Below are 22,102 nucleotides of genomic sequence, written 5' to 3' on the forward strand. Positions count from 1 at the left end.
CTGCAGAGGAAGAACAAATAGTGGTCTGCTCTGCCGGTGGAGATCTTCAAACCTCAGATGCCTGGTTCCCAAAGTATGCCTGTGCATTATGGCAAGATTCAGAGGGACGCTGTCAAAATAGCCTGTATGACAGCACATCAGTCATTCACTGCATGGTCCTTCAGGAAAAGCAATGGGATGTATTTTCAGAGGTTTTCCCTTACTGCTTTCTTCTCTGCTCTCTCCCCAGATGTATTTTTATGCAGCCTATGTGTTCCAAGAAGCTGGAATTCCTCAGGAAAAAATCCCGTATGTTACAATCGGCACAGGGAGCTGTGAACTGATCACGTCTGTCACTTCTGTGAGACTCTTAATGCACTTTGCTGACATGCAGACTCTGTTCACAGTGAGAAGGCTGTTAATTACAAATTTTGGATTTGCATTGCTTTTCATGCCAAGGAAGCCCTTTATGCACGGCAGCCAGGGAGTCTCTGAGAACTCGTGTCCAGACAGGCTAATTCAGAAGTATTTTGTCAGACACCGCATCGTCGTCACTGTCTGAAACCTCTAAAAGTAAATGTTGTGCTTCATGTCAGTACGGATAGTGGCAGAATTTAGGCTGCAGATGGGACATTCTTTTCTCCCCTGAACACCCTTCTTGCCTGACTCCTGCCGGAAGACTTTTTCCTTTGACATTTCTTTTTTTCTCTGAGAAGTGGACAGCATCCTTAATATAGTTGTAGAGCAACCTAGGCACAGAGTATTAAAATGGGAAGAGGGAGCAGGTGGGAAATATAACCACAAGTTAAATATCTTGCTTTATTTCACTCTGTTACTTTGTCCAGACCATGGTTATAGACTACGCTGGTCGGAGGCCGCTGCTCCTGGGGGGATATAGCTTCATGGCAGGATGGGCCATTGTCTTCATGGTCGCTCTGAGCCAGCAGGTAACAAACTTTACTTGGAATGGAGTTGGGTGTTGCCTTTTATATGACTGGGGTGTTTAGTGGTGGCAAATAAGTGCCCTCACTGGTTTTCTATTGGTCTCTGTGGCTGTAGACTCAGATTAGCTGGATGCCTTATCTCAGCGTGGCCTGCATTTTCGCCTATATTCTGAGCTTTGGAATCGGACCAGGTCAGTCCCTTCAGTGTTTTCACTGAAACTTTTGGGTACTGCAGGGGCTTGGAGATGTGTGCAAGCAGCTTATGGAAACTCTCAGACCCTCTTTAGCCACAGCACACTCAAAGGCATGAGGCAATTTCTGCCAGCAGTTTTCGGCTGTTTCACAGGGCTTGCATGCCCCTGCTAAGTCAGTGTTGTGCGGGGACAGTCTGTGCTGTTCTCTGGGTCATTTCTCCTTACGCGATGGCACTTGGAGGTGATTCTTGTCTTAAATGAACAACAACGTTTTGATTTGCTGCCCAATCCATTAGGGCTGTGGACCAGCATATCTAATGCTTCACTTTAACTCTAGAGATTGATGGCTACATCACTTGAGTATTTATTTGCAGATACCTGGCAGCACAATTTCTACATCTATTTGTTAGCGTTCTAATGTGCACTTTCTTGTCAGACTCCATTAGTTTCTGTGGTTGTGGGGGCAGTACACAGGCTGGATGTGAGCACATGTTTGCATGGTGTGTGCGTAGATGTGAGGCTCTATTTGCTTACAGGAGTTTGAAGGAAGACAGGTAAGAAAAGAACCAAGCTGCCAGTGTCACATGCTGCATGAGTCGGCAGTAATTTCTTGTCCCTTACAGTGTCATAGGGTTGAATTAATTACAAGTCATTCTCACAGTTGGGTCCTGGTGAGAATAATGTGGATTACAAAACCTTTCCTGGCAGTTCATCCTAACATGAGAGAGTTTGAATAATTAGCCAATCCTTAATATTTAACCTAAAACTTCCCCACTGCAGTTAATCTCTGTTACCACTTGATCTGGCATTGTTGACTAGTGAGAATAATTTACTGAATAATAATTTACTGTTCTCATATACTTCATGTTGGGTTTGCTTGTTAGTAGGTGTTCTCTTGTTCTTAATATAAGGCCAACATTATTAATAACTTTCTTGCCATTTCTTTTTCCAGCTGGTGTAACAGGAGTCCTGCCCACAGAGGTTTTTGATCAAATGTCCCGGCCAGCTGCTTATATGATCTGTGGCTCTCTGCTCTGGTTCAACCTATTTCTGGTTGGAACAGCCTTTCCGTTCATCGTGGTGGGTTCCCAAGGCAAAGCAATCACCTGCAGCTCTTTAGAGTTTTGTACAAGAGGCTCTGATAGTGACCAGGAAAAGAGACAGGGCCTGGAACATGGCAAGCTGCAGACACACAGCAGGATAGCACTGCCATGAAAAGCATCTTTGTGAGGAAAGTGGTCAGAACTCCTCTAAACCAAACTTCCTCCATGTTCCCTGTAGTGATTTCTGATGTGAAGCTGGAAGCAGATTAATTTGAAGCATGGATGACCGACATTCCTCCTCTGTCCTCAGCTGAGAGCAGCTGGGACTAGAGATGTGATGTCATTCTCCTTGGCCAGCCCCTGGCACCATTCCCTGAGGTGATTCTTGAAGCTGAAGGGAGCAGAACTCCACAGTATCCAATCCTGTCTTATTGCCTACTGTGGGTTCCTATTCTATACAATCATATATAGAGAGAAAGACAGAAAAAGACATTTTGAGATACTCCTCTGGCCATGTCAAGTCTCCCAAACTATGCTGGGAGCTGAGGCATGTGAGGCCCTCACCAGGGTGAACAGAAATACTCCTCAGGTGAAGTTAGCCCATGCAGGAACAGGGATTGGTGGCCTATTTGTCATCATACAGAATGTCACCAACACTGTCTTTTTTCTTTTCTCCTCCTCAGAAAAGTCTAGCACATTTCTGCTATGTCCCATTCCTTGTGGTCTGCATCTGCACTGCACTCTACGTTGGTTTTTTCCTTCCTGAGACAAAGGGAAAGTCCTTCCTGGAAATCTCAGAAGAGTTCAAGAAACGGAACTTCAAAGCTCAGAACCATGAGCCCCTTTATAAAGGCCCTGAAGAGATCTGCTCCACCATACTCTAGCAGAAGAAGGGAGGATGGTATCTGGGGAAATTCAGCAGTGGCTACGTTCTCTTGCGGCGACACAAAGAGAGAAATAGGGTTAGGGACAATACGTTACTCTTGGGTTCTTAGATTCACCTTGAAAGGATATACTTGAACTGATAAATACCAACAAAGTTTAATCTGTTTGCAGTTTTTAGTGCTAATGCGCTAAATATGTATTATAGTGTATATAATGCATACATATTTTGATCCATATTATAGAGTGACAGAATTATGCCTTATTCTCTTATAATCAAACAACACCATGTAATGCTTTAGCAAATTTCATCTGAATTTCTTCTGTATTTCTCCTCCACCCAAACAGTAACTTATCCATCTCAGAAGCCTTTCTTTCCTTGCCCCCAAATCTGGGTTCTCTAACACAGAAATTAATATGATTAAGTTCTGGTTTCAGACACCAGATTAAATTCTCAGTACCTTGTGTTGGTGCTCCCGCTGTTTCTGTTATTATTTCAAATAGACCCCTACTTGTTGAGCAACAGTGAGCAGTTAATTATTTTCAGCTATAAAAACATGTGACAGAATGTCCTGGGTTCAGCTGAGACAGAGTTAACTTTCCTCATAATAGCTAGTAAGAGGCTGTGGTTTGGATTTGTGCTGAGAAGGAAGCTGATAACAGTGATGTTTATAGTTGTATCACTGCATATCACTCATTTGTATAGATGTATATATTATTATTTTCAATATTATTGTAGTTTAGTTATTAAATTGTTCTTATGTCAACCCACGAGGTTTTTTTTTTTCCCTTTACCCCTTTAATTCTCTCCCCCATCTGCACCTGACAGTATGAGACACGCCTGCTCAGCAATGATGGACAGTTATTTGACTTCCTGAGTTTCAGAGCCAGTCCTGTGATTACATGTGTCAGAAAACACTAATTCCAACTTTCAGCATGTCTTCTGACTAGGGCCTGAAATCAGGTGTCTTTAGACTGATTAAGCAAAGACAAACAGTGGTTACATTTTAATTGGTCTAATTAGTTACATTTTACTTGAAGCATTTAACAAGTTGGTTAACTGTTTCTGAATAAAAACACCTTCAACTGAAAAAATATATGACACCTGTCAAGGTCAATTTTCTTATCATGTGTAGTGTCAGGCAAAAATACCTCTTGAAAAGTGATCCTCAGAGACTCAATAGTTCATGTTGTTGTTTACAAATGTGCATTGTTGGACTGATTAATAACCATCAATGCCAGAGAAAAATACTTACTGCTGCTCTCCTCAAACAATGCTCTTCTACACAAGCCACCTCTCACTTCGAACCCAGGTGGGTTGGGATTCTTCTAGACACGGAAGACATGCGGTATTCTAGCCCAGGGAACCACCAAGTGCAGCCACACAGCAGGAGAGGGTATTTCCCCCTAAGCTGTCTGAATAACTTGTAAAAGCCTTTTAACAGAACCATCTTGGAGACTGCTAGATAAAGAGGCCCTTTGAGAATTACAGATAAAAGTGAGGATGTAATTTATTTACAGTCAGAATTTAAAACTGGTGTTCAACTTCCCTAGCATCTACTATACCTTACAGACATGACAGGGGGAACACAGACTTGAACTTTCCAGCAATGACCATTACTCTTAAAGTGTCAACTGATCCCATAATTCAGGAGTGGAATGCACAGGCTTAGTCAGGCTTGGCCAAGTCAGGCTTCAGAAGGCTCTGCTGTATTGATGCTCAAAGTAGCAGTCAGGAACTTTTCCTTTAAATGTGATAACTGATTACCCAAGCTATGACTTGGGGAGTCCAAGCCAGTCCACTCTAGTTTGCGCCAGTCCCTGGACTTTGGCTTCCATTGGTGCCTTTCTTCTTGTCCTTTACTCATCTCCTGCAGCTTTTACTGGCTGTCAGGTGCTGCTGGAGCTTCTCTTCCCTAGTGACCTGGCGTGAACGCACAGCTTGCCAAAATTATCTGCAGTTTCATCAGTAACCAACACAGTAATGACAAAGCAAATAGCAAGAACTTCATGACAAACCAAAAGGAGTGCAAACACTGGGAAAGAATGAAATTACCTGTTAAAATATTATCTCAGGCTCCTCTTCTCTATATATAGGGTGACTTTTTCCAAAGTAATCAAAGAAAGCATCAGGAAAGACCTTGTCTGCAAGCGGAGCTGACTGCCTTTGCATGCAAGTTGGTATAAGTTTATCATTTTTTTCCCCAAATAGAATTTTTGCAGTACATTTTTTTTTTCCTTTCTGCTATTCTGAAAGACCTGTTGCATAGATTAAGTACAGAAAGAAAAATAAATCTGAATCAGATGTGGTTAAAATAATAGTATGAGGTCATAACTGCAAGATATCAAATCTCTTGCAAATAACTATTTTTAAAAAGGAAAGAAAATTGGATTTAAGAGCACATTTATATTTGTCTGGTACATAACAGGGGAAGATAAGGCAAAGGAGTTCAGAGCACAGCAACAAAAAAAAGCTTCATGATTTTATAGAGGGAGGAGAGCTTGAAGACTGAAAAAGTCCCCCAGGATAAAGGAGTGATGAATAACAAAGTATCTGAAAGATGAAAATACCAACGGATGGAAAATAATCCTTTCCAGTCAAGGAAGTATAGGAACAGATACAAAGAAAAGATAAAACAGAAATGGTTTTTAAAAGCAATTTTAGGATGAATATTAAGTTTAAAAAAATCTTCTTGAATTTAAAATCTCTTAGACTGGAAAAGTCATCCAAGAGATGCAACAGAAAAATCAAGCTGTGGTGTTACAGTACAGAATGGGGATGGGACTAAGAAATTTGCTGCAGGTGTGATATAAACTTTGCACTTAGAATTGGGCTTACTGATTTTCTTGCTGATGGGGAGTTTTGTGCCGATGTGTGCCATTTTTTGTAGCACAAAGGATAGTACGGATGTCTAGTACTAGAGACTGAATCTCATTTCTTCCTGGTGCTTTGACAGGCAGGAGATTGTTGTCATTTAATATGTGAATGTGCCAAATACCAAATTTATTCAGAGCTGATTCCTTTGAAGCCAATGATGTTGCAACATGGATAAATTTGATGTCCATTCAAGGAACAGCATTCACCTGATTAGAAATCAGCTTGTAAATGTTTTGCAGCCATTGTTCAGCATTGCCTTTGAATGTGATCTGTTCTAGAAGGGCAGCATCATGGCACCATTGCTGGATGGAATACCACAGGGACACTCAGTAACAGCAGTGGGAGGATGGGGTGTGCATGTATCGCAGTACTGTATTGTGGGGGTATTCTTAAGCCTCTGGTCGGATATAGTTCTAAGAAAGGGTGAATAAACTACAAAACCAGGAGTTCCCTTCAATCCCCAAATGTTTATCTAGTCTCAGCCAAGTCACTGAGCAAAATATTCATTTAGGTGAGATCACAAGTGGGAAAGGAGGAGTAGGTAGGACAAATAGGTGGAAATCCAGCACATAAAGCTTGCACATTGCACTATGCTCCTGCAGCTAGTTACCCTGTGATAGCGCACGTTAAGATGGCCAAAGCTGAGGACAGAAGCACTGAAGTGTGTGACTGGGTTCTGAGAGACAGCTATGAGCTTTGTCTCTCCTCAAACTTCTCACTGTCCTGTACTTTAGTGGCTGTGGTCTTCTGCTGCACTCTGCGCTGGCTCCTTGGTCTTGGAGGAGGCAGGCGTGTGGCATTGCTCAAGCTGTCAGAGTTCCTGGAGGTAAAACAGGACAGTTGGGAGCATGTGTGAACAGCTGGACTAGCTTTGTTTGCTGTTTTTATTTCCTGCCAGAAAATGAGCTGCAATCTCTTCCTCCTGGCTTTGGTCCTGGGCTTTGGTGGAGCTTTCCAGTATGGGTTACAGATCTCCATTATCAATTCTCCTGCTGAGGTAAGCACGGACAGCTCAAAAAATTGAGCTACCAGCACGGATCTCAAAGTTCTCGTGCACGCTATATGCAATCACTAACTTTTTAACTTCTGCTCTCAAAACTAGACTTACTGTGGTTTCTTGGTTCTAAGAGTAGAGTATTGTTCTTGTGTTTCAGAGGGTATTAACTTCTGTCTGGTGTGACAGAACTGGGAAAGGGGAGGATGAGTGATGTCTATAAAGTCAGCCACTTTCCCCTTACTGAGCTGGATGCCTACAGGACGTTCTCTTCTTTCCAGTGCTCAGGGAGTTCTTTGTACCATGTGCTTGGCCACACACACACTAGGTCTAAGTGACGGTAAGATGGAACAGGCCAGGGAAGGACTGTAGGTGTAGAGCTGAGGTCAGCACTGACACCTGCTGCTGGAAAAGGAAAATCAGGGGAAGTGTTCATCATCCTGAATGGTGCCAAGGACACTGAGCTCATACTGTTACCACACTGGGAATCCTCATCAAGAACAAAGGTGCATGGAGGTTATGAACAGTGGGTCAGAGAAATCCTACAATGGGCCACATCAAGGGAACAAATCCTGGTCTCACTGAAGTCAACTGAAGTCAAACCTGGATTTCACCCAAGGCATCAGACAGGATGCAGCAGGTGGACAAGAGAGACAGACAGACAAGCGGGAATGGCACAGAAGATTGGGTAGCAAAACACTCAGGGTTTAGCACATAAATGGAAGACACTCTTCATGGCACTCACATTTGATATTTAATATTGATATGTTTATTCATTGATTTATTCATTGCACCTTGTTGCTAGAACATTAACTCCAGGGATGTTAGTGGCAAAATTCCCTTTGATTTCACTAGAGCTAGGATTTCAACCAAGGTGTCAATAGAAATGTATCAAAAAGACCAGTAAGTACATAAGAAAAGTAAAAAAGAGGTGCAATTATGCAAAAACATGTTGACTGTGTCCATTGATTTCTGTTTTTCTTTTAAAGTACATAAAAAGTTTTATCCGTGAGACCTGGCTGAAGAGATACAGCTCTTCTCCCAGTGAAGAGATGATTACTTTGATGTGGTCCTTTGTTGTGTCCATTTACACCATTGGTGGGCTTCTGGGGTCCTCGTCTGCTGGATATTTGTCTGTTAGATTTGGAAGGTAGGAATAATTATTACATGAGTCTTTCTGTTTACACCCCCAACTGCACAACTGCAAAAAGAAGCGACTGTGCCTTGGGAGAAACACTGCTTGTAAAGTGTCACTGTGAGCAGCCCCGAGCTGCGTCAGGTGGAGGATCAGTTCAGTGAACAAACAGAATGGCAAAATCTGCCAATGATCACAAAGAAAATCACACCCTCTCCCTTATAAATTCATAAGTGAATCCAGTCCAGAGAGATCACATGAGGAGTGTGTGCATTTTAAAGTTAATTTCACAGACAACCACTCACAAAGCTTGTTCTTCAGTGTAGATATTGGCTCCACTAGAGGCATCAGACCTTCACCTGGCTTATCAGCCCGTGACAAAGTTTTCTCATTCCCATTTCCCATTTACTTCACTGCAGCTGATCTCAGAAGCAGGCACAGAGTCTTTAACCATGGTACAATTCATGCCGCTTCTGCCAGGCTATGAATGACAGGTGGACAATATTTATGCTCACATTAATTTAAATGAATTCCAGGAAGAAGGCCATGCTGCTTGTCAATATCCCTGCTCTGCTGAGTGCAACTCTGATGGGGCTCAGCCGGCTGTGTGGATCCTTTGAGATGATCATCGCTGGAAGATTATTTTCTGGAGTGTGTGGAGGTAAATCAGCATTCCTACCTATGGTATTAAATAGTTGTGAGAGCAGTGACCAAGGGTCACAAGTCTTTACCAGGCTGAGTATACAGATCACAGATTTTTACTAAGCTCTGCAGGGGCCCTGATTACTGAATGCATTTTTAACTAACTAAGAAAACACAAACATAAATTAATCATGTGTGACATCTCCATTACTCATTCTTTCATCTTTATATCCAGTCCATATAAAAAGTACTGCCAACTTGTGAAAAAGCCAAAACATGCACTACTTCAGGGGAGCATGCTCACTGAATAGAAAGCTGACCTCTGTTGTTTCTGTTGCTGCTCGTTGTGGCTGATACGGCCTTCTTCCATATTACAGACAAGGGAATGGTTTTCAAGCTGGGCAATTCTGATTTCCAGATGCCTTGGAAAGTAACATTCTGTCAGTGTTTTCAATCCGTGAGCAGCTGGATAAAGATAATACTAACCAGCAAAAAAAGTTAAGAGAGGGGATAAATAATAACTAATTCACTGAGCAAATGGAATATAGAGCATTCGTTAACTTGTTGGTTTCAAGCACAAAATAAGGCACATAGTGTCCTAGGCAGACACTGAAATATATAATCTGAGAATAAAGGAAGCAACAGCAATCCTGTGTATGTGGCTGCAGGAACCACTGTAAGAGAAGGCCAGCCTGCTGAAGAACAGATTTCCCAGGGGAACATACCTGCTTAGTGAAATATTTAGCAAAGACACAAGGCCATGGTACTGCGAACATGCTTCACGTCAGGTAGACACGTATTCAGCACGGTTAAAAAAGTGTCTCAGAGCCTAACCCTACACTTGGCCTTTAATGGTCCCCTCCAAAACACCAGCCCTACGGGAGTCTGAGTTGCTCTAACAGTGATTTGTTGCTGCAGGTTTAGCTCTGAATATCCATTTCATGTACGCTGGGGAATGTGCCCCACGGAAGCTCCGCGGGCTGATTGCTATAACAGCTTCTACTGCCATCGGTGCCGGCAAGTTTGTAGGATTTGCTCTGGGTCTCAGGTAAGGGGATCTGACACCTATTTAATTTATTCTGTTATTAAAATATATGCATATGTCAATGCAAGCCTATGGATAGGCAAAGCAGCAAGTAATTTTAGACATGTTTTCAGGGTACCCTAGGCAGCCAGACTGAATTAGCTCAGCCCAAATTCCCAACTTAAGTGAATGGGAAACAGAAATAATACAAAATATTTAATCCTGAAGAACAATGTTGCTTCCTAGCAAAGACAGATCAAAGCACAGAGAAAAAAAACCTTCAACAGATTTCAATGGGTTTGAAAGAAATCCATCTTCTGTAGTAACTGACCTTTTTATTTTTGTAGGAGCAGGGAATAGCAGATCCATCCAAACTTTCTTAAAAATACACACAAACTGGCACACCCACTCATCAAACACATACACAAAAAGAGAAACCTGCAGTGGATTCTTTCCCCCTAGCACGGGCTTCTTCTGCCTGTCCTGTGCCAAAGATGGTCTGTCTCCTTCCCAGGCCACGCATCATTCTGGCCCCAGAATTCTCAAAGCTGCAGGAAACCCAGCAGCTGCTATTTGGGGCGGTCAGTACCAGGCTGATAGCCCGTGGGTCCTGTCTTAATTGTAGCTTGAGACTCTCTGGATCAGAAGCAGAGGGATCAGCCAAAGCAGGTTCTTTCTTCAGCGCTTGTGCCAGGACACTGTGGGCCCTCAGGGGTTGCAGGAGGATGCAGCCAGCCTTGCTGCACTCACCGCTCAGCACTGGATGGCAACACTGTGTAATTCATGTGCTGCAGGCAACAGCACCCTGCTCTCCCTTTCCTCCTCCCATTGAGATTTTCATTTTTCTGGGCTGAGAAATGCTGGAGACTCCTGGGTGAGAGCTGCCAGGACACACGCAGGAGGGCTGAGGGACTACCCTGTGTCTGCCTGTGCTCACATGGCCAGGACACGTGGTTGCTCAGCTCCTCTTGCTCTGCTGGTTTTGTTTCAGAGAGGTTCTCGGTGTAGAGGCTCTCTGGCCTGTTCTCATGGCAGCCAATGCGCTTCCCGCCCTCGTTCAGCTCCTCACCCTCCCCTTCTTCCCAGACTCTCCCCGCTACCTGCTCATTGACAAAAAGGACAAGGAGGGGTGCATCAAAGGTAAGGAAATGGACCGCAAAACATTAATTTTAGCAAAAAGTGGCAAATACCGTAAAGCCCCACATGAGCCTGGAAGAGAGGTAGGGTTTGGAAAAAACCTCCTGGTCTTTTGGCTCTGAAACCACCTTCAGCTTTAATGAAAGACAGCCTCTTCCGCTTTGATATTAGTGCTTTCTTGGCACTAGTATTTCCCTTACCCTCTGCGAGGATCCTCCAAGGGATGTGATCAGAGCTGGTATTTCCATGAATAGAGACTCTGCCCTGAACAGTCAGGGTGTGCATACGGTACCTCCTGGCCCTGGGTAAGACAAGGATGCTCTTCACTGTCATGCCGTGTCCATAAGCATTCCAGTTCTTCAGTAACCCCAAGAGCAGCTTCATAAACATACACAGAGAAACAGCCATGGTGGGTTTTTAACTATGAAAAGAGAGAACTCTTTGGATGTAGACTTATTTTTTAATGCAGGAGTCATTTTTCCTTGTCTGTGTTTTGGTGTGTGGACTAGAACTGCACCTTTAGCGGGAGGGTATTCGGGGAAGGATTGGTAAGAATTTAAGCGTGATACTGAAACACTGTAAACAGCTATTGGCCAAAGGTGAGGTTGTGATTAAGATTTATGGGTAAAAATAGATAGCAACAAACTGGATCTGTGTCTAATCTGAACCCAGATCTCTAGGAAGTTCACACAAGCAAAGAGCCTGAAGCTCAAATAAGACATTCTGCAAGGCAAGAAGTAATCCTCTGAATTCATGTCTGTGCTGGTGAGCTTGGACCAGGAGTCATCTTCTCTCTTCCTCTCCTTCCAGCTGTGAAGCAGCTCTGGGGAGATGGTGACCATATGGCTGAAATAGATGACATGGTGGCAGAGCAAGAGGCCATCCGTGGGGAGAAGGCTAAGAGTGTTTGCGATCTTTTTCGTGACAAAGCTGTCCGTTGGCAGGTCATCACTCTCTTCCTTGTCTCCTCATGCATGCAGTTAATTGGTGTCAATGTGGTAGGTGTGTTACTTTTCTCTGCTTTACAGATTGTTCACAGTTTCTTGACAAAAAGTAAGCTCTGCAGTGAGTAGTAAAATGCTGACTGCAACAGTGGCTTAAGGAGGTGATCTGTTACTGTTTATTACAATCTTTTCCCATGGAAGTTTGGGACCTGGGATAAGTTGAGAACTGTGTTTCAGCAAGTGTCATCTCAAGGCATCTCTATGGATTACCCTGTTATGATAAGAGAATGGAAGGGGATAAAATAACATCTCGAACACAGAACAAGAAAAGAACAGCATGACCTCCTCTGGGTCTCTGAACTCCAGAATGCACTGCCCAAAATTGTTCAGCCATTGCGGCACAAACTGAGTCAGGTTTGTAATGTACACTGACGGTGCATTTCCATACTGTTGCCTCTTTGGGTTTCTTTCTAAATCCTTTAACTTTGCACTTTCTCAGATTATAGACACTTACAACATCCCAGTAATATATATGACAGTTACTGATATATACTCTCTCACATACCTTTTCTCCGGAAACACTTGTGTGTTTCAATAGTTGAGTATTGGAATAGTTATTATATAAAAAGAGCTTACAGTAAAAGCCTAAAAGTTTCAAAATCCAGATTAGTTTTGCAAATTCAGAAATACTTCAAGATTCATAAGAACCCTTTCTACCCCCACTAGTACAGCAGTAACTATACCATGAAGGACCAGTAGAAATTGAGCATATTAACAGTGAAATTTTGTATGCTTTAGGAGTGCTTACATCCAGAAAAATAGTGACTATCAAAATCACTGCAAAAGCTTAAAGATGTTGTAGAAAGAGAATTTAAACCATTTGCTTATTATGTACTGTCCATGTTTCTGAATGTTCCTCATCTAAAGTACATGAGACTAAATAAAGTACATGTGAAAGATATCAGATAGAATTATAACCTGTAAAATAAGACAAAGGCAGTGCTAAAAGCAAGGAAAAAAAAAAAAAAGAAGAAAAAGGCTTTATTTGTTACTGAGTTCAGGACAGAGCTGCTAGTATGCTAGTAAAAGCTGTTCTGCACAAATAAGCCTCATGAAAACATTGAGGATTAGTTACTGAAATAAAGAAGATTTTCTCTTTTGTTAAGGCCTGATTAGTTATTTTCTGTCAAAAAAGACAGAAGCTAGTGTAAATCTGACCTCATGGGTGCAGCCTTCACACATTTCTGTTCTTTCCAGGTTTACTTTTATGCATACGATGTCTTTATAAAGGCTGGAATCCTCCCCACTCAAACCCAGTATGTCTCCCTGGGAACTGGGATCACCGAGATCCTCTCCACAGTTCTGTGTGTAAGTGGCTCTTCAGCTGAATTCCACTCTGCTGTAACACATGGTTCGTTTCAATCTTTAGAACTACTGTAAATGGAGCTTCAGGAACCAAACTTCTGCAACAAACCAAACGTAGTTCTTTGCACTGATCACGTAAGATCATCTCCACACACCCTGCAAACATGGGCACTTATATTCAATTTATAGAAGGACAAGAGAGTCTTTCCCTCAAAATCCCAACCCAGCCTGAGCCAGCCTTTGGAGTCCCAGCTCCCCTCTGTAGGAAGGGCAGATGACAGTCCCTGTGTCCACTTGTCAGCAGGGCTCACGGCTGTAGGATTCATGGCAATTAACAGTGCAAGCATTCCCTCTTCGCTGTCCTCCCTGGCTATCCTCTACCTGCCCAGTGCCCCCTCAGCTTCCTCTGCCAGGCAATGCTCCCTGCAGCCCTGCACCTCCCCATCTCCCCCCTCCCCCGCAGCTCCTGCTCCTGCTCAGTCCCCCAGATGCCTTTATGCACCCTCCCAGAGGAGGTACCATGTCCCAGTCCCTGAGTCTTCAGAGATCCGCTGCCTGGCTGGTGAAGGCAGCCACCGGAGCAGCTCACCAGTGCCTGCCTTTAAGGTCTGTCCTTTGGAGCTGACAGCCGTCTTCCTGGTTGCAGGGTTTCCTCATTGAGCACGCAGGGAGGAAGACGCTGCTGTGGACAACCTACACTGTCATGGCCTTGGCTTTAGGGCTCCTCACCATCACCCTTTCACTACAGGTAAGATCCCACTTACGGGAGCTAAGATTATTAGAGCTGTGTCCTGTCTTCATGTTTTCTTGTATGGCAGATATCACTACTACTTCCTCCCCCAGATCACTTTTTAGTGGAAGTATTTTTGGAGCTAATCATCACATTAACAGCGGTCTGCTCCCAGCCCTGTACATGCAGATTAAAGCCAATAGCTTTATACAACCATGGTCACTGCCAAGACTATCTCCTTGTGAAGTTTCTGGAAGTAGAGGAAGCAGATGTATGTTTAACATTGACACACTTAGCAAGGATGAATGTTTCTATTGGAGTTGGATAAATACAATTTTAATTTCTGATTTTATTTGCTTTTTGTTTCCTACTATAGGATTCATTTTCCTGGATACCGTACTGCTCTGTTGCACTCATCTTTATTTTCATCATGAGCTTTGGTGTTGGGCCAGGTTGGTATTTTCTACTGGAATGGTTTCATACACTCATTCCGTCCTCACTGCAGCCTTTAGGAGAGGTCCCAAGCTGTTCCACAGGTAGCATGAATCCCTACTTCCGATTCAGCACAGGGGTAGATGTTCCCCTCCATATGTGGGCTGAGGCAATCCCAAGCAAAAATACAGGCTGGGTGGAGAATGGCTTGAGAGCAGCTCTGAGGAGAAGGACTTGGGGGTGTTGGTTGATGGGAAGCTGAACATGAGCTGGCAGTGTGCGCTTGCAGCCCAGAAAGCCAACTGTGTCCTGGGCTGAATCAAAAGAAGCATTAGCAGCAGGTCAAAGGAGGTGATTCTCCCCCTCTACTCTGCTCTTGTGAGACCCCACCTCGAGTACTGTGTTCAGCTGTAGGGCCTCCAACATAAAAAAGACCTGGACCTGTTGGAGAGAGTCCAGAGGAGGCCATGAAGATGGTCAGAGGGCTGGAGTACCTCTCTTGGACAGGCTGAGAGTTGGGGGTGTTCAGCTTAGAAGGCTCCGGGGAGACTTTCCAGCACCTTCCAGTGCTGAAAGGGGGCTACAGGAGAGATGGGGAGGGACTCTTTATCAGGGGATGTAGTGAGAGGACAAGGGGTAACAGTTATAAGATGAAAGAGGGGAGTTTTAGAGGAGATAGTAGGAAGAAATTTTTCACTGTGAGGGTGGTGAGACACTGGCCCAGGTTGCCCAGAGAAGCTGTGGATGCCCCATCCCTGGAGGGGTTCAAGGCCAGGCTGGATGAGGCTTTGAGCAACCTGGGCTCGTGGGAGGTGTCCCTGCCCATGGCAGGGGGTTGGAACTGGATGATCTTTGAGGTCCTTTCCAACCCTAACCATTCTATGATTCTATGATTCTATGATTCTATACTGTGGTAGGAGGTAAAACTCAATTTCATATTCCATTCCTACATGCCTTCCTCCTGAAGAGCCAAGCAGCACCTCAAACACTTCCAGGTCAGTTAAAACCATTAACTTATGTGGCAATATGAAGTGTGAGTTACAGAAGCATCTTGCAAAATTTCTAAACTTCCTTTTTTCTCCAACATTATTTTCAGCTGGAGTGTTATGCCCCTTGCCCACAGAAATATTTATTCAGTCATACAGACCAGCTGCTTATGTTTTTAATGGTGCTACAAACTGGACCCAACTCTTCATCCTCGGACTTTTATTCCCTTTCATTGAGGTAAGCAAAGTAGGGTTTTGTTTCAGTTCAGAGGAGGTTAGCCCCTACTTGAACCCAGAGCATATTTCTCTTTTTCAACACTTCATGCAAAGGACAGAGCCCAAACTAACTGCAGATCTTTCTTTTTACCCAGATATCTAGTGAAATTGTAGCAAAACCACAAAATGTTGCTAACTCTGCACACAGAGTGTGACACTGGCAAACACAGAAGAGGTGACAGAGGCACGAGTGCTGTCAGCTGTCATTTGAATGTCATGAGGGTCTCCCTTCCTTACTCTCTGCCCTTGTCCTGTATGTGCATCTCCTTTGGGGTTAATGTGGAAAATGGGCAGTCTCAGCGATCTCACCCAGCACTAGTAAGTAGGAGAAAATGAAAGGCTTTGCAGTTTTGGAGTGTGCAAGGAGGGATAGAGCTAACACTATGTACCCTCCCCAGCTGAGCACCGACTGAGAAGGACGGAACAAAAAGGTAGAGTAACTGAAGTTCAGCACCTGTCTGAATTTTCAAGCAATGACATTCAATGTCTGCTGAGCATACAACTTTCCTCCTTAAAACAGGAAAGGATAATTAGTTCATCTTACCACTTGTTGCCATTCCCCAGCTGGCAGCAAGCAGGATTTATATCAGCTGAGGCCCCTAAGTAAATACAAAAGTTTTTTAGTAAATACAAAACCAGAAACTCCATATCATAAGAGAAATAAATCTAGAACAATTGATATGAACACATTTTGCCTCTTTCTTTTCCTATAGGAAGGCCTTGGTAGTTTCTGCTTCATCATTTTCCTGACATACTGTCTGTCCATGGCTATCTTTGTCTTCCTGGTGATGCCAGAGACCAAAGGAAAGACCATGCTGCAGGTCATGGAGGAGTTCAACCACCTGAACTACCGTGGAAAGAAGAGACAGACAGCCCCAGGGCAGAGTAACTGCTCAGCGATGATTGCTACTAGACTTTGATAACAAACTCCCCACTCCATATTTTGCTCTTCTATTACTGTAGTGCCCAGAAGCCTCACTAAGCAAGAGAGAAACCATTGCTCCACAAACAGCATGAATGTGTATTTTAAAAATAATCACCTGCAGTGCAGGGTGCAGGGTGAGCTTGGTGGTTCTCTCCAGCTGCTGAAATATGAGCTGAATTATATCCTTTGCAGAAAAAAAATCAAGCACAGTGTATAAAGAGATAAGATCTTTGTCAGTCCCTGCAGGTTAGCAGCTGTGTAAACTGAAAACACAGGATCTGCTATTTTTCTTACCAAAACCAGGACTCCACAGTTATTGGAGGAAGTGAGTGCAGAAGGTTCAGATGTACAGCATACTTGTGAAACTGAGAGAAAAAGGAGACAGAGCTTTCACGTTGAAATTTTCGGCTCCTATTAACAAGTCAGTGCTGATGAGCTTCCCCAAAGGAGGAGATTCAGTACAGATGAAAAGAAGTGTTTAGATCTTTAAGCCGGTGCAAGAAAAGTACCTGGCCTATCAGTAGACAGAATTGGTATGCGATGTTTCCTCCTCTTACAGTTAGACCTGAGAGCAGGTACGTGGTATAGAGGCAGCTAGGACTTTCTTGAGGAGCTTATGACCACACTTCTAACTTGGAGAATGGTCTTCATCCTTTTTTTGTGGGGGAGAGGTAGGAGTTGTTGCTACCTCTGAAGAAAAAGGTGTAAAGGAGGTATAAGGTCCTGGTGTAAAGGAGACATTATGCTAGAGAAGCATCCAAGCATAACCTGTCACCTCAAGCCAAACCTCTTGCTTGGTAATCTGGTACACTGCCTAGATTTTGAAGATTCTTCTATTGGGACAAGCAGGGATATGTCAGCACTGAAAGAAAGCATGAGCAAAGAAAGCAGAGCTGCAGGAAATCCTGAGTGGGCTAACCCACAGCAGGCAGGTTCTCCTTCATCAGCAATGACTGTGTAGCATGTGTTCAGCCTGCAGTTACTTCATGTCAGAGAGAAGGAACACTGGGCTTCAATGGGATTGAGTTCCCAAGAGTAACTGGTATTGATGAGACAAAAAAGAGTTGTGCCTTTCCCGGAGAACCCAATCTGTACACCTGAGTGTTTGCTTCTCTCTCCAGGTCTCTGAATACTCCACATTTGCATTACAATACATGGTAAAAAGGGCTTCACTTTTTGTATTCATTTCTACTTCTGATAAGGAAATAAGAAAGCAGTGAGTAGGAAAACACATCCTACTGATCGTGCCTGTATTGGGTTTTCATTGATGGAAGAGCCAGGGACAGAGAGAGCCCATCTTCTGTGAGTGTGTTGTTGGGGTCAAGGAATATTGTGTCTGTCTTGTTCTGGAAATGAGATCTTCACTACTGACTGTTGCAGATGCTGCACAATAAAATTTGCAAAAGGACCTGAATATTGAGCATCAGTTTCTTTCATAGTCCTAAGGCTCCTACTATTTCATCTTCACACTGTCCTCTGACAATACTTGTAGCAGTGCCCAGACATAATACCAAGAGCAGTGGACTTCCCCAACACAGCCATGCTTCCGATGAGAATCATCATACTACGAAAACGCTACACAAATTTTATAGTTTCAAGGCCGGAGGTCATGGATTGCACAATACCACAGTAAGAACCAACATACATTCCTTCTTCTGGTCAAAAATGAAGGAAAAAAGAAACATGTAAAGTATTTTGAAAATAAAGGATTAGGTAAGACGTTATTATTTTAAAAGTCCTTATTTGGTCTGGTCTTTCTCAACCTTACTGGTTTCCAGTGAGGGAGTTTTTAATGTTTTACAAGACACTAAAAACTCATTTCCTTATGCATGTCTTTCTACTGCATGATCTTGTCGAGCATCTCTGACTTCTTCCCTTCTTCCCTCCTACCAGTAAATACTGTCTGCAAGAGGGAAAGCGTGGTAAATCATTAACACTGCCATTAACTAGCATGGATTGCGAATAAAGGTTAACATCCTTGTGAATCTGCAGTGTATCCCTTTGATTTCCAGGATCACACAAGTGGAACATATGGCATCTTTGAAAACAAAATCCCTCGAAGCCAAGGGTATTGGGTGAGCTAAGTACTGGGTCTGGAATAAGCACATTTCTTGTAGTGTTCAAATCCTAGGTGGAAAGGCTTGTCCTGTCCTCTTTTTTAGGAAAATAAATAAGAACTATACTAGGCATTTAGGTCTTGCTTTTTCCATATTACACCACTGAACAAAAGCGTGAGGCCAGATAAATGAGTATTCTGGTAGAAACACAGACAAGAGGAGGAAGAGGAACAATGCTCCATAGGGACTCTTTGATATGCCAGATGTTAAAATCTGGCTACAGGGTGTTTAAAAACCCCTCCAGAAGGACTCAGGGCTGCCATGTGTGTCTTTCCTTCCAGCAGCCAAGCTTCCCATCCTCAGCTCAAAGAACAAATCCTCCTTACCCCTCTGGTTCATTCAGGCTCATCTGCTCCCTGCCCACAGCCCCACTCTAAGGTGCCTGAACTCTGCTGTCTGAGTCTAGCAAAATGGTTTGCTGTTAGTCTGGCAGGACCCCTTTGAGAGGGAGATGATAAATAAAAATGGACTTGCAAGGGACTGTACAGCATGAAATGTTCTGGAAACAGAGATATGATATTCAAATTTGATACAAGAAACAGAAGTAGTTAAAAGGAAAGTAAAGAGAAAATGAGAGAAACAGCAAAAGAGAAGGGTAATTGTTTCAAAAGCAGCTTTTAGTGTGTCCTGACAGAAAGCAAGAAGTAACACTGGATTGTTCGAATATCTCATTAGACCTTTCCTCCACAGGAGCTGGGAACAACAGAAGTTTACAAGAGTTCAAATAGGATCTCAGTAAATGTGTGGAAGGAGCAAATATAAAGACATCAACCTGACCGACAAAGCCCCAGGGCTGGGGATCACTGGGGCCTGGAAGACCCCCAGGGAAAGCATCGCTGCACACTTGCTCAGTTCTTGTGCTTTTGCCTGCAACTGCTGTGTGCTACTAACAGCTGTGGGATACTCTGCTGGACACAGCTCTGGTCTGATCCTAGAAGATAAAGTGGGTGGTGGTGGTAAGAGAGGAGAGGGGACAGCTGTAGGATCTGGCTGCAGTCTTTTCTGTGACAGCAAAATCAGGATAGCAGCGGCCAGTGTTGAAGTGACTGGAGATTGAGAGGAGGAATTTGTAAAAAGCAAGATAAAACCTAAATAAAGACAGGGATTTTTGCAGTAGTAATTGAAGAGAAAGGTAGATTCTGGAGTGTTTTAGAAGAGGAAGTTATAACATTTGAGGAGTCTGTTCTGAGAGGAGAAGGAATGAAATACACGACCCCAGCTGATGCGGAGGTGATGAACATTTCAGGAACAATGGAAATGGAACGGGTAGAAAGAAGAACTCAACCTGAATTATTTGACTGTACTGATGTGCCACAAGACACCCGGGCAGAGGGTTTGGAGAGAGCAGTGCTGGGACACCAGCAGGAGAAAGGTCGAAGCGTGACTCAGCAAGATTGCGGTGCTGCACGTGGCCCAAAGCAAACTGCAGGAGGAATGCCAGTGCTTCCACCCTGCTCCTGAGCAAAGCTTCTGCTGCCTTCAGAACTGTGATCCCAGGGTCTCAGTCCCCTTTCAGCACTAACCATAGACAGTTAACTCTTTGTAGTATAGAGTGAACTAGGTTGTATTCACTGTAGTACAAAATGTTACATGTAATACATAGACGCCTGAAGGAAGCAATAATTAACCCTTTGTAAATAGTCAAGTCTTTAGCTGATTAAAAATCAATTTTTTTTAAGGTGAAAAGTACTTCTTAAAACCGATTCTCAAGCCAGAACAGAATAATCATCCCGCTCTGGCACACAGTAGGCATCTCTGTTGTTACAGAGAGGCAGGAATGAGGCTTCTGAGTGGTTCTGGAAACAGCATGACCCTCTCATAAAGAATTGGGTGTTACAAGGACCTAACATGCCAATATTCAGATACTTCATGTCCTGCAACTGGGAAATTGTTCAAATCACTGAAAGCAACTGAAAATCTTGTAGCATGCAAGAAGTGTTAGAGCTCAGGTACAATACCAGGTGTCTCATCTCTGTAGCAGACTGGAGAGGAGGAAAACACACTCTGCCTGAGCTGCTTGTAGGAGAGGTGAAGAGCTTCTCTGCTCCCCCGAAGGAAAGACGGCAGCACCGTTTGACTCCTCACACAACAGGACCACGCAGTTGTTTCAGCAGCGTGAGGAAGGAGGAGCGCTCCCAATACAAGAAGGACAAACATTTACCAACGTTTGGAATATCTGGGTCTTAGAATAATTAAACCAACAAGAAGGACCTGGCCAGTGTTGGGGGAGGACACAATTTGCTGACAGCCGCACAGTTAGAATTTAACTTCTGTGCTGTGATCCCAACTTCTTATCATCAAAGCATAGAAAACATCTCTCTCATCTGACAGACTTGACAAGGGCTCTCTGAGCAGGCAGGTTTTCAAGGGGAAATGGCTGGTTTCCTCTCAGACCTGGTGAGTATCCAACTTCTTGTCTTCTAGCCCTAGTCACTAACAGCAGCATGATGTTTAAAGATTACAGCAAAGGGAATCACACAGCCTTTCCTTAACAAAATTAAGCAACAGAGCACATGCTTGGGACAACATTGGTTCAGCAATAAGACTGACTACACAGCATCTCCAGAAATTATATTAGAAATACAAAAGAGTGAGAGATCTAAAAGAGGATCTGGGAAACCAGGAAAGAATAGGCATTTTAAGGAAGATAGAGAAAATAGTAGCAATGAAACAGACATAACAGAAAAAAATCCTCCCACTCTACTGCCCTGTGCTCTCAGGGATATTTGAGGATACTCATCTGTTTAGAGTGTGACCTGACTAAATTCCTGAAAACATATGTGCTTGTGAAAGTGCTCTAAAATCCAGTGTACATCATGGAAACACAGCATTTCAAATAGGTGCCATTCAAGTAGGGACTCTGAAAATGCAGTTCCCTATGGGGATAAATAAGAAAAAAATATATTTTTAGGAGGACAGACTTGATTAATCTCCAGAAACTGGTGAACAATGTCTCTGAGGAGGCAAAGTTGAAGGAAAAAAGGGATTCAAGAAAGCTGTAGCTTCTTATTAGTACAAAAGCAAACACAAACTATCTGAACAAGGCTTTTATTACATTTAAAAATTATTTCTGTGGCTAACAGAACTAGCAGAATTAGAGACTGCATCTTTTCAAGCTGCTAATAACCAGGAGGGGAACATAAAGTAATGTGCAGATTTGCATCTTAACAATTTCCCAGCAATTTTGCATGATTATTGAACAATTCAGAATGGGTTTTTGCATTTTAAAGGCTTTTTAATCATAGAAATCTGAAGATATAAGATCTCATAAATTATCTCATGGTCTGAAAGCCATGCTGGTATCAGAAACTTAGGATGTGTTTCACCATCTTTGGCAGGTTCAATACCGGAAGCTATTGGTAATGATTGTGGTGCTAGGAATTGGTGGAACCCACCTATCTGGTTTTCAAATGTGTGTGATCAATTATACTTCTCCGGTAAGCAAAGCCTTTATAAAATCACATCTGTAACCGCT

The 22,102-nt window shown here is 43.3% G+C and overlaps 3 protein-coding genes across 3 annotated transcripts in view; all 3 read left to right on the top strand.

Annotated features, from left to right (window-relative positions):
* The window catches only part of LOC104470678 (solute carrier family 2, facilitated glucose transporter member 11-like), a gene marked incomplete at its 5' end in the record, with an annotated part of 8,794 nt that extends 5,750 nt beyond the window's left edge, over nucleotides 1–3,044 (top strand). The window contains 5 exons of the mRNA XM_010085682.1: nucleotides 230–340; nucleotides 825–926; nucleotides 1,039–1,114; nucleotides 2,070–2,197; nucleotides 2,844–3,044. Of these exons, the coding sequence (XP_010083984.1) occupies nucleotides 230–340; nucleotides 825–926; nucleotides 1,039–1,114; nucleotides 2,070–2,197; nucleotides 2,844–3,044 (618 nt within the window). The remainder of the gene's footprint in view (nucleotides 1–229; nucleotides 341–824; nucleotides 927–1,038; nucleotides 1,115–2,069; nucleotides 2,198–2,843) is intronic.
* A 3,777-nt stretch (nucleotides 3,045–6,821) lies between these two features.
* On the top strand, nucleotides 6,822–16,505 carry LOC104470672 (solute carrier family 2, facilitated glucose transporter member 5-like). Its single transcript, XM_010085677.1, has 11 exons — nucleotides 6,822–6,917; nucleotides 7,904–8,064; nucleotides 8,586–8,710; nucleotides 9,610–9,739; nucleotides 10,707–10,855; nucleotides 11,663–11,850; nucleotides 13,054–13,164; nucleotides 13,808–13,909; nucleotides 14,268–14,343; nucleotides 15,420–15,547; nucleotides 16,299–16,505. The coding sequence occupies exons 1-11, from the start codon at nucleotides 6,822–6,824 to the stop codon at nucleotides 16,503–16,505; spliced, it is 1,473 nt and encodes a 490-aa protein (XP_010083979.1).
* Nucleotides 16,506–21,000: 4,495 nt separating this feature from the next.
* LOC104470673 (solute carrier family 2, facilitated glucose transporter member 11-like) overlaps nucleotides 21,001–22,102 on the top strand; it is an 8,446-nt gene continuing 7,344 nt past the window's right edge. Inside the window, 2 exon segments of the mRNA XM_010085678.1 lie at nucleotides 21,001–21,024; nucleotides 21,966–22,064. Of these exon segments, the coding sequence (XP_010083980.1) occupies nucleotides 21,001–21,024; nucleotides 21,966–22,064 (123 nt within the window).

This window comes from Pterocles gutturalis, unplaced genomic scaffold, assembly GCF_000699245.1.
Source record: "Pterocles gutturalis isolate BGI_N339 unplaced genomic scaffold, ASM69924v1 scaffold18930, whole genome shotgun sequence".
Lineage (NCBI taxonomy): Eukaryota > Metazoa > Chordata > Aves > Pterocliformes > Pteroclidae > Pterocles > Pterocles gutturalis.